At 42.6% G+C, this 11,561-nt stretch overlaps 1 protein-coding gene across 4 annotated transcripts; it reads right to left on the bottom strand.

Moving 5' to 3' along the window:
- Positions 1-1,024: 1,024 nt before the first annotated feature.
- LOC123136290 (pathogenesis-related homeodomain protein) lies at positions 1,025-9,713 on the bottom strand. Of its 4 annotated transcripts, none has more exons than XM_044555635.1 (11): positions 9,410-9,713; positions 7,485-7,948; positions 6,643-6,817; positions 6,442-6,559; positions 5,493-5,608; positions 5,034-5,384; positions 4,673-4,906; positions 3,442-3,531; positions 3,056-3,106; positions 1,962-2,204; positions 1,025-1,830 (listed from the first exon to the last, which is right to left on the bottom strand). In XM_044555635.1, the coding sequence occupies exons 2-11, from the start codon at positions 7,913-7,915 to the stop codon at positions 1,345-1,347; spliced, it is 2,295 nt and encodes a 764-aa protein (XP_044411570.1). In that variant the 5' UTR covers positions 7,916-7,948; positions 9,410-9,713; the 3' UTR covers positions 1,025-1,344. The 4 variants fall into 4 exon arrangements, with proteins under 4 accessions (XP_044411570.1, XP_044411572.1, XP_044411571.1 ...); XM_044555637.1 differs by having other exon boundaries at positions 4,673-4,873; XM_044555636.1 differs by having other exon boundaries at positions 5,058-5,384.
- Between the last annotated feature and the right edge of the window lie 1,848 nt (positions 9,714-11,561).

The raw sequence follows: 11,561 nt of genomic DNA, 5'->3' as shown, positions 1-11,561 counted from the left end.
TTAAGCTCTTCTTCACCAGGCTGCTGCATCTTAGCTCGTGACCAACCGAAGTAGTTCATCTGCTTGCTGGATTTGATTATGTCTTTTGTTCTGTCGAACACTGCCGAGGCTGTAAGTGGCTGCATCCAACGTTTGTTGGTTCAGCTTCTCTTTTCTATGTTCTGGATGAGTGTATGAAACACCATGGATGCTGGTTGAATGTTGTTATTGATTTCCAATGGAAGCAGCAGGTGTCAGAGGGCGGTCTTCCCAACCCTCTGAACTTTATGTCATCGTTTAATGTCATCTTTTTCCTACAAGTCAAATGCATTTGAACTGAAGTCTCCACAAAGTTGATGTGCATGAGAATACTGGTGGTGCTTTCCATAAAAAAAATTTGAGTTTCACAATGAGGAGAAGTCCTGACAGGGAGAGTAAACGCGTCACCGAAGAATAATGGAATTGGAAAGAAGACGAGGACTCATCAGAGGCATGCAAAGTAACAACAAAACAAGCCTGTGTAGTTAAAAGGCACACATAGTAGAACAGCATCATCTTATAGGAAGGCCCTCTATAACATCTTCCTGTAAGAGGAAGACCCGCTCAATCTTCTCGGAAGCACAGATGGTGCTCACATGAAGAACTAAAGCCGTGAGCTTCCCCGCGGGCCGTGGCCTTATCCACGAGATATTGGAGATCGATCTTCCTGACGGAGAGCCACGGCGCCTCAGTCAAGGGCCGGCGCCGTTTGCAGCGACACTATCAACAGCAACGACGGGGGGTCAGAGTGCAATGAGCAGCATACGTCCGAAGGCTTGGGAGCTGGTCAGCTGGAACTGTCTTGAGTTCACCGTTACTTCCCATGAACAAAAAACGGCACTAAAAAGAGGACGTGAACCCTCGAGCACTATTAAAAAACCCACTGCGCTAGAAGAGAGTGAAGAGATGAATTGCCTAGCAATATCATCGCTCAGTAGCAATAACGGTAACTGAATCTACGGATTTTCACTTGCAGGTAAAACTGAGCTTTCTAAAAAAAATGAAATGGAAAAAAAAAAGAGAATTGAGGTTACCAAAAGTTTGCACATCGACATGGTTCTAATCCAAAACATTTTGAACCCCAAACGGTATATAACTCCAACCCATTAAGACCAGTAACAACTGCCCTTGTATACTAGTAACACCGAAGACGCACTTTAATGTGACACACGGTAACGACCACTGTTGAGGCCCCTTGTCCGCTAGAACCCTAGACTAGAGCCACTAGTTTCCTTTTCTTCTCCTTCTCTACACTATTTCTTCTATATGTTTTAATAACTCCTATCGACAACGCGCAAATGGAGTATTGCATCTGCACTTGGAATTTCAGATGCTAGGCTGTGATTTGTCCTTCAGCTCGGCAGTTGGTACGAGAACCACCAGTTGGTTCTGCAAGTCACGCTCCGCGGTTCCAGTGCCGCCTGGTGCTGCTCCTGATGATAGCATGTCCCCCTTCAGTCTCTGCAGCCTATGCTCGAGCCCGCACACGTTCTGGATCACATCCAGGAAAGGCTGGTCACCAGAAGGCCGCTTCACGTCCTCATGAGAAACACCTCTCTCCTCAGTATAGATGTCGCGGTTTGCTAGCATCACATCCAGGAAAGGATCGTCCGAGAAGGCCACCGGATCCTCCCGAGAAACAGCTCTGTCATTGGTGTTGATGGTGGGATATGATAGGATTGCATCGAAGAAAGGGTCATCCGAGAAGGCCACTGGAGCCTCCCGAGAAGCAGCTCTATGCTCGGTGTTGATGATGCGATCTGCTACATGGCTAGGATTCAAGCCAGGCTTGGTTGTAGGTGATGTACTCTCCTGCAAACACGTTAGGAGTACACTCAGTTGAACAAATCTAATCAGAGTATATTAGTCCAGATGGAGGTCATTATTAGTTCATATTAGATCTGCAAATTACCCAAGATAAACAATCAAACTTGTCTTTGTACCTTGACTTCGGCGGGCGGACACAAGGGAGCTCCTTTATCATGTACCAGCCTCCTCACAGTTCTACTAGTTGATTCGGGCTTCCTCTCAGGAATCCCTTGTGGATGTGTAGGTACACTGATGATTTCAGACGCGGGAATAAGATATGAATTGTCCACTGAATCAATCTTGACTGAACTTCCAGATTTCCCTGCACTCCGTCTCGATCTTTTGCTGGGACCAGCAACACGACTATTTCCTTCAGCCTGCAGACAGCACTAGTGTTATGCAAACTGTATGTTGAAAATATTTGACCACAACATACACCTAAAGAAAAAACCGAAACTGGTGTAGTTTATTCTTAAAGTTCTACACATGGAATGGAATTGAAACATAAGCTGTGGCGAAGGAGCGCAGTACTTGAAAGATAGTTCAGTCTATACCATATGTACTTCTGTAGCTAAATCCATCCAAAGTGATAATTTGACATTTGTGCAGTTATAGAAATCAAAGATTCAAGTATGGAATGAAACCTTCAAAAAGTCAACTTTTTAAGCCTAACACCCTTGGAAGTTCACTTTTCCACCTTGAACTCTAAAACCGTTTGAATTGTAACCTCAAACTACTGAAATAGTCCACTTTTCGACTTTGGCTGGTTTCACAAGGAGTTTTGGATGACATGGATGTCACTGTCAAAAACACCCAAAAAACAATCTAAAGAAACTATCATCTTAATAGAAAATTTTCACAGAAAAAATTGGCTGAAACAAAGAAAAAGAATGGTATCTGATGGCATGGCAGCAACATGGCATTGAGGTCGTCATCAAAGTCAAAATTACTTGAGAGGGAAGAGTGGACTGTTTGGTTGCATTTCAGACAGTTATACAGTACCAACCCTGAACTGTTGCCATAGTTCAGGGTCGAAAATTGAAAAATAAAATCTCTGTTTAGTACTTTCCATTTAGGTGACAGCTGAATGTTTGCAATATAGCAAACGGAAATAAGAAAAGTAAGCAATATCCAGAATTGAACACGGGAGACCACGTGAGAATGCAAGCACATGTTAAAGACTCAACAAAAATACGAGTATGAATAATTATGAGATAGAAATGCATGCCTTCCGATCTCTGAGAGCAGCACACCTTGTATTTTTGAACCACTTGTCAATCTGTAAATGGATCAGACATTGGTTAGTGACTCTTTTTTCAGGTTATACTTCTCTACTTCAAATATGCTACGTTTATGATATTTTATAAGGGACGAAAGAGTGACCAACTATACTATGAATCTGACGAAAGAGTATATTTCTTTTTTAAAGAAGATGTGATGTATGGCCCAGTCAGTGTCAAAGGGTGATTGACTAGCAGAATGAGATACGCATGTCAATAAGCATGTGTAGGTGATTGACTAGCAGAATGAGATACACATGTCAATAAGCATGTCTCAGTAAGCTGTAAAGAGTAATACACAGCTGTGAAATTTATTCAATCCAACATTAGTCACCTTTTCAAAAGAAATACCCAATTCTGTTGAGAGACTCTCTTTCACCTCCCGGGCTGGAAGCTCACTTTCAGCAAAAGATTTGCGTAGTACCTAGTTTAGCAACATGAAGAGGATATTAGAATGCGGTAAGCAAGACTGAACCTGATGTGAAGAACACATATCCACAGTTACAGGCACAATAAACCCAATGAGGAATCTCATTATAGTCATCAGTAAGAATGAAGATTATATGAAAATGTGTGTGTGCACACGTTGTCAGTAGAGGCACCCCAAAGTTTTTGAGATTTATGATTTTTCTTCCGATGGATGTAGTTCATGCTATACATGTGGACATGGAAAACTTCAACCAAAAATTCAGACCATCTATGGCAGCAGAACAAAATATACTTTAAACTGCAAGACTGTTAACTCTACTAATTTTGGTGTAGGCTAGAGTTGGTCAAAGTTTTGAATGAAAAGCTTTACATGCTACAGCATGAACTGCATTCTAATTTCTTTACAATTTCGGCGGCCTCTACCAATGTTAAAAAATCAGTATAAACTTTTGTTCAGGTTTTTTTTCTGACTATTAATTATTTAATTAAGAATAAAACAATTTGATAAAAATACCAGTTTTGGGGTAGACCAGTAAAAAATCCGTCGGACACCATCAGTGATCATATAGGCAAGCATCTCCCCTTCTCCGGCACACATATAGCGACGCAGTCTAACCACCCTTCTGCGGAGGGACAAAAGGGAGCGCAGCACAAGAGGTGCGCTCGAGGGAGGTGCACGAGATTGCGGAGGCAACTGGTAACAGATTGGATCCCACTTTGTGCCCTTGTGCGACACGAGCTCACATTGTGGTTGTGCTCGAGGCAGCGGAACCACCTCCCTCAAGCCCACCTCCTGAAGATGAGGCTGCACTCCATCCCGTCCCTCCACAGCAAGGGCAATGGATAGGAACTTGGGCGCGCGTATGTGGACAATTAGACAGTTTGCTGTGTGTCGCCATGTGGAGGGAGAAGTTTCACCTATACGACGGCCAATGATGTCTTGATCAGAATGTGGTGGCTATTGTTGTCTGTTGTTTCTCCTTTTGGGAGTAGTTCACACCATGCACGGGTTCTTTTTACCGTTTTACCCCAAATTTGAGGTGTTCGTACCTTAATTAAAAGGCAAAGCTCCAGCCATTTATCACGCGCGCGCAGGGGGGGGGGGGGGGGGGGGGTGTATTATTATCACTGTTTACCTGAACTGCCTCAGGTGGAATTCTAAAGAGTTTTCTCCTCTGCGGTTGGGCTTTCTCATTTGATTTTACATCTGACAAACCCTCGGCAGACTTAACTCCAACACCAGCTGAATGCACTCTTCTTTTCTTTCTCCTATTATTAGTACCCCAATCTTCATCTTCACTCTGCTTTTCATTCTCAGTCAGCTTTCCAAACATTTCCTGTGAAGGGTGGAAAGCAGTTAAAGCCCCAACCTGTTGAAACAATGTAATGCTGATGAATAACTTACTCAAGGTGCAAATAAAACACGACACATGGCTAATTCAAAATGCAGTTCCTTGAATTGCAAGTATAAAAAATGTTCTGCTTAGCAAAATACACCTCATTAAGTCTTTTATAATCAACCTCTCTCTTTGGCCTTTGGTAGGTAAGCATCTCGGCAACATCATCATCCCCAGAATCAATTCCTAAATTTGAATTGGTGTGGTAGAATCCTTCCGCATCAGTGAAATCTGCTGATATAAAGCCTGGAATATCATCGTTTGGAGAATAAAGCGGACTTCCTGAACAATTGGACTGATCAGATATACTTTCTTCACCACTATCCAGGCTGCTGCTTGTGAAGTCATTTTCTTCAGGGTCATAGTCCTCATCACCTGAATACTCAGATAACCAATCCTCTCCTAGTCCATCCTCAGAGTCCACCTCTTTAGTTGCTTCCTTAAAAATATCCTATAGAAAGCTAGTGTCAACAGTGTCTGAATAGGATAACATCCTTCAATGTAAAAATGATAAAAGAAATGGATGCACAAAAAATTAAGGAGGGGGAGGGGGACTTACTTTAGAGGGACACATCACTGTAAGGCTAGTTCCCAAATGTGCATTTACAGCTTCTAAAATTTTCATCTTGCACAAGCAGAATTTACAAAGCCATCCAGGACCACCAGTAGGAAGACCTGAGAGATTGCACAATACAGAGACAGGTACATTATAAAACATAAACTAATTAGGACTACAACATCTACAAAGCCATATTAACAAATATAAAAATACATCTCGATACGGAGTAAACAACCACAGGAGGCAACAAGAATGTATATATAATTGTCAGAATGGAAGGTACAGCATGAGTGTGTGTTATTGCAAATTAGATTAACCTGGTAAGTATTACTCGATTTCATCCTTTGATTTTCATTTAAAGGTGAGTAATATTAAGATTATTATTCTTAAACAATTTCCTCATGCAAAAATATTGAACAGCTTTTGCGTATTGCATGACTCCACAGTTCATTTGTTTTCCAGCATTTGAGCTCACCTTCCAGAGTTATTTGATGTTACCTAATGGTTACATCAGTCCAATGGATACAACACACAAGGAAAGGATTGAATGGATAAAACTATGAACACCAACATGACATGAAAATTGTTAATAATGTAGGCAATGATGATATGCTAGGGAGTAAGAAACTAGGAGATAATTTTTTAAAAATAAAACAACCACAACTAAATCTGGAAACTTATTTAATAAAGATGAAATTGAGATCATTTAGTACTGGAAAACATAGTTGCGTAATTTGCATTAGTGCAGAACTACAGATATCTTTTAATTCCATTTGCTACTGTATTTCCACAAGAAACACAGAGACAAAATAAGAAACAGAAGAAGTGTTGTTTAGGTGATCAAAGTGAAATTGCGAAGCTTTACACCAATCAAGGATGCAAATAAGCATGTTACAAAAATATGTGCAGCCTAGTAGTTTGAAAAGAAAACCGAGAAAAATTTACCCACTTCTGTCTAGAGGAGGTTCTGAACATTTCTCATGGTACGCCATTTTGCAGGCCCCTTCACAGAAGATAAATTTATTGTTGGGAACTGATTCAGGAGACTTGCATCTTGAACATATAGTCTAGCAAAGAGAATATTGATAATCCATCAGTTACATAATCATGTGGAAGTAGGGAGTATTGACTGATTTGATGATATACATACATTATCAGGGTTAACAGACTTAACAGACTCATCTGGAGGCATCACGGAATCTTCCATGCTCCCACTAGAACTATACAAATCAAGTTGATGGATAATATCACGGATAGCAATTTTGCATTTAATGATCTGTCTCTTAGCACGCTGTAGCTCCTTCTCTGGCTTTAATTTCTCTCGGCTGTTTGGAAAAGCACACCTTCAATTAATATAACTAGCACTCTTATTTTACTGTAAGAAACTTCAAAGCAGAAGAGCAAAAAGAGTAAGGGGGGTCATATGCAGCACGAGTAAAGTGTGCAACATAGCTTAACGAACAATAATATGAACTGTTTGCATGATTCTACCATGACAATTGAAAGGCAAATCAGACTTAGCTTACACTACTTAGTGACAAAAGCTACTCGACTATACTTCTATTATCTCAAGAAATGGGACACGGACGTCATGTTGTCCAACTAACCAAGTCCAATGGGTACTTCCCACAAATAATTACTTTTAATAGATCAGTCATCAATGGCCACTACCAATGAACTTAGGACGGATTGTGATCCTCCTATATAAGAAACAAACAGCAAGTGGTTAAAACTACATGGATTTTCATATGACTTAAAAGCGTAAAATATTTACAAACCTCATATATAAATTCATGCGCATAATTGTTCTAAACAAACTGTAGTAGGCTAAAACTGTGTCATACTTTACATTTGTTCATGCTAGAATTGAAGATATTTACAGGTACCTTTTTTCTTTTTTACTGCATGTAAGATTATATGGATTTAAGATTTTCCTTTACCAGCAATAGACAGTAGAGAGAGAGAGAGAGAGAGAGAGAGAGTGGTGCACACCTGTGCCCATTCCAGCCATCTCCAGAGTATGCATCTATTAAATTCTGCTCCGATTTTATTTTGACCAGCAAATATCTCGCCCTTCTTTCCATGCGAGTTGCCTCATCACAATCAGTATTGTGCCTTCTCCGTTTCCGGTTCCTCCTCCTGACTGGTCCTGTTGCACTTTTTCCAGTAGCAGCATTTGAAGACTGCCGCTTGCTCAGAGGACTTCGATAATACTTGTTCTTTATATATTTTGCCAGATTAACATTCCTGACTGTTCTTACTGTTCTCTTGGGAGGAGAACAATGATCTGGCTTATAACTGCTGGAGGTATTGTGGCGAGTTGGCCTTTTAGCTGAAGAAACCAACTCAGAAGAGGACTGTTTCCTCCGTTCTGATGATCTTCTAGGAATGGAGCATACCGACTTCTTGTCTGAATTATTCATTGTCAGAACTGGAGTATCACATCCAACCGAATCCTTTACCATAAAAGAATATGTTAATTGGAAAGATGAATGGGACATCATGATGAGTATTTGCTGAAACTATTTAACATATTTGGTAGTAACAAGAAGGAAATGCTCTGTCAATACAGTGTTAAGAATAAATAGAAATTTTCCCCTTTCACGCTGTCTGTATGCAACATGCTCAGTTATTAGTCATACACCTATTACTAAGACATATATTTAATACAGTTGGCGCAAGCTAGCTATTAAAAAAAGGAAGCAGACAGCAGTTCAGGGCTATGGACTGGCATCAGAATGCCAAGGTGCATAACACAATTAATCGCAATATATGCACCCATGCCAGGCCCAGCGCAACACGACAAGCCAGAGATGCCAAGCCGAGACCACGAGCATATCGTGAAAAGGTGTTCAGCAGTCCCAGGCTCGGTGTCGTTGCATACAACATCAAACAATGGTGCTGCAGGGCAGCCAGCGGAATAAACGGCATTTTAATGGAGCTATAGCTTTGCCAATGATCTTACAGTGAGGCAATAGTGTCCTGATAAATAAGGATGACATCCTCACACAAGGGATCAATTGGGGACACTGAGAAGTTAGTCCCAACCAGAGCATCACATTCCACGACAAACGTTACTCGAAATGGAGCTTCCTGCATAGTAGTAGTAGCAGCTCTACGGAATCTAAGATGCATACAGGGTTCAACTAGCCTTCTCCCCTACACTTGGCGCAATCTAGCTATAAAAAATGGAAACAGACATCTGTACAAGGCTATGGACTGGCATCAGAATGACAAGGTGCATAACACAAGTAATCGCAATATATGCACCCATGCCAGGCCCAGCGCAACACGACAAGCCAGAGATGACAAGCCGAGACCACGAGCATATCTTGAAAAGGTGTTCAGCAGTCCCAGGCTTGGTGACGTCGTATACAACAGTCAAACGACGGTGCTGCAGGGCAGCCAGCAGAATAAACGGCATTTTAACGGTGCTATAGCTTTGCCAATGATCTTACAGTGAGGCAATAGTGTCCTGACAAATAAGAAGGATGACATCCTCACACAAGGGATAAATTGGGGACACTGAGAAGTTAGTCCCAACCAGAGCATCACATTCCACAACAAACGTTACTCGAAATGGAACTTGCTGCCTAGTAGGCTAGTAGTAGCAGCTCTACGGAATCTAAAGATGCATACAGGGTTCAACTAGCCTTCCCCCCTATACCCATGTGAGAAATACGACTTGCGCGTCGGCATCGCTATGAGCCTCCGCCATAGTTTACTCCAGCATCCGCCATAGTTTACTCCAGCCTCCGCCATAGTTCACCATTTTTGGGTCCCGTCGACTGGACAGGCGTGATACCCTGCCGGTCGTCAGCGCATCTCGCCCAGGTCTCATGACCGCCGGTCTTGCTCGGAGCGAAGGGAAGACTAAGAAGACGACTAGCAATGCGAGGAGGGCAGGGTTTCCTTACCGAAAACTGAGGTCCCGGCGGATCTCCGCTCCAAGCAAGCCCAGCAGAGGAGGAGGAGGAGATCCGAATTCCTCCAATTGAAAGCCGGCGGGCGTGCCCCGGTGGGAGGGCTGCGCGCGGGCGGCGGCGGCGGCCGGCGAGGCGAAGCGGGACGGAATCTGGGGAGGCAAATCTGGGGGAGACGGTGAGGAGGAAGGAGAGAAGGTTTATGGGAAGAACACGGCACGAGTGTAAACGGGGATTAGAATTGGGATTTAGTAAAGCGCAATTCCAAATGCAAGGTGGCTACCGAGGTTAGCCAGGCACATCTCCAGATGGGCGAGGGCATTAAATTTGTTTTATTACCCCCATAAAAACTGCAGATGGGCCCGTGTACACCACCACAGATGAACATACACTCGCGGAGTTGAGGGAGCCGTGTTTGTAATTTTTACACGATTCTAAAAACGCAGAAAAGAAGAGGAAAAACACGGAAATTAGATAGGAATGCACGTGTAAAACAGTGAATCAGAGAATATAGGAATGCGCAGCCACTGGTTCCCTCTCCCTTCGCCGGCCGCTTCGGCGGCGGGAGGGAGGGGGAACCTCGGATCTGTGCATTGGTTGGGTTCTTCGTAGGATTAGGGTTGAGGGAGACGTTGTCGAGGCCATTGGGCGGCGTCACGTCTGAATAAGTTTCCTCGGCCCCCATTCACGGTTAGGTGGGGCTCTTGTCTTCGTCTAGGAGCTAGCGGGGTGGGGATCCTCGGATCTCGTCGAGGCCGTGGGCTATGGCGTCTGTGGGTCGACCGGCGCTGGCCGGTTTGGTCCTCAGATGGGTGGTGGTTGTGCGGAGACCGAGATTCTTCTTCCTCCACATCAGTGTGATTTCTGCCGCTGCTCTTCCTCTTTCTTTGTGTTGTTGCTAGAGAGATGTTCTGTTTTGCCCGGGCTGTTGGCCCTGCCACGGCGCCTGAACCCGATCCTAGTTCTCTTTCATCTGAAAGGGGTGCATAAAGCGGTACTCAAAGCCACAAATGGCGAAGGCTGGTGCAGGTGTGTTGGATGCACATGTGTGTCCTTGTCTTTTTGGCATTGGGGTGAAAAAAGGAGGAGAAGCATGGTGGCGATTATGTTGTTGTTGAAGATAGACCTGCTTGCGTTTATGTTGTGGTTGAAGATAATGAGATGCTTGGGTCTAATTTGCATATTATTGTGTTGCAGGAGTTTTCTAGCAAGTTTTAGGGATGATGATGCAGAGCTCCGGAGATCTTCGTGTTTTACTGGTTGTTTTAGGTTGCTCTTTATTTTTTGGATTATTTGTGTGTGCGTTAGGGTGTGCTTGTATGGGTCAAGAACTTTGTATTATTTCCGTATTTGAATGCAAGCATACTTTCTAAAAAAGGAATTTTGTAGTCGTGTTTGGTTCACATGCATAGAAAAATGCAGGAATCCGAATAAACGGAGTCAAATCAAAGTCAGACCACATGGAAAGGTATAATTAGCATGTTATTCTGCCACTGAGAATCTTAGTTCTTCTTTGTATGTAGGAATTTGAAAAGGAGTTCCAAGTATATTGTAAAATTCTTGCATTTTTTTGTTAAAATTGGCACCAAAAGAAAATTATCTTTGTGTTTTCTTTATTACATTCGTTTGAACCAAAGGCTTGAATGGTTTCACTATATGAGATTTTTTCTATTCCTATATTTTTCCTCTATTTTTTCTTTGAACAAATGGAGGCCTTGATCTTGATCCTAAAATTTCAGGGTAAAAATATATTCATGGGTAACAACCTCGCCTCAAGAAAACAAAATATCACTCTATTGGTTGGGCGCGCGGGTGCACAAACTCCATGGTACTAGTCCTGGATGGTTTCGTTTTAACAACCTAACCTCAAAGAGATGATTTATTTTTATTGATTTGTTCAACAACTAGCTCAAATGTATTCCTCTCATTTGAAAAAATGGCATGAACTTTTCATGCAATTCAACCAGAAAAGGGCGCCAGGAGTGTGTTTCTTTCGGGGTATGTGATGTGAAAAAAGTACCCCAATTTTCCCTTCACCGATCATATGAACCCGCTTCTCACACTACTCTCTCGGCCACATGCCCCCACCCATTCGTCCTGGCATACTCCACGTGTGGCAAGAGTTACATAAAATGAGGGAGCAAAA

This window comes from Triticum aestivum, chromosome 6B (assembly GCF_018294505.1).
Source record: "Triticum aestivum cultivar Chinese Spring chromosome 6B, IWGSC CS RefSeq v2.1, whole genome shotgun sequence".
Taxonomy (NCBI): Eukaryota; Viridiplantae; Streptophyta; class Magnoliopsida; order Poales; family Poaceae; genus Triticum; species Triticum aestivum.
Note: the sequence above shows the minus strand (reverse complement) of the source record. Positions and strands in the feature narration are given on the sequence as shown.

Excerpts from the sequence above, each read along its gene's own strand:
- LOC123136290 (XM_044555635.1), bottom strand. The coding sequence starts at position 7,915 with ATGAATAATTCAGACAAGAAGTCGGTATGCTCCATTCCTAGAAGATCA. Across the intron at positions 5,385-5,492 it reads CAGTGATGTGTCCCTCTAAA|GATATTTTTAAGGAAGCAAC; the intron begins GTAAGTCCCCCT and ends AGCTTTCTATAG. Across the intron at positions 4,907-5,033 it reads ATTATAAAAGACTTAATGAG|GTTGGGGCTTTAACTGCTTT; the intron begins GTGTATTTTGCT and ends TTGTTTCAACAG.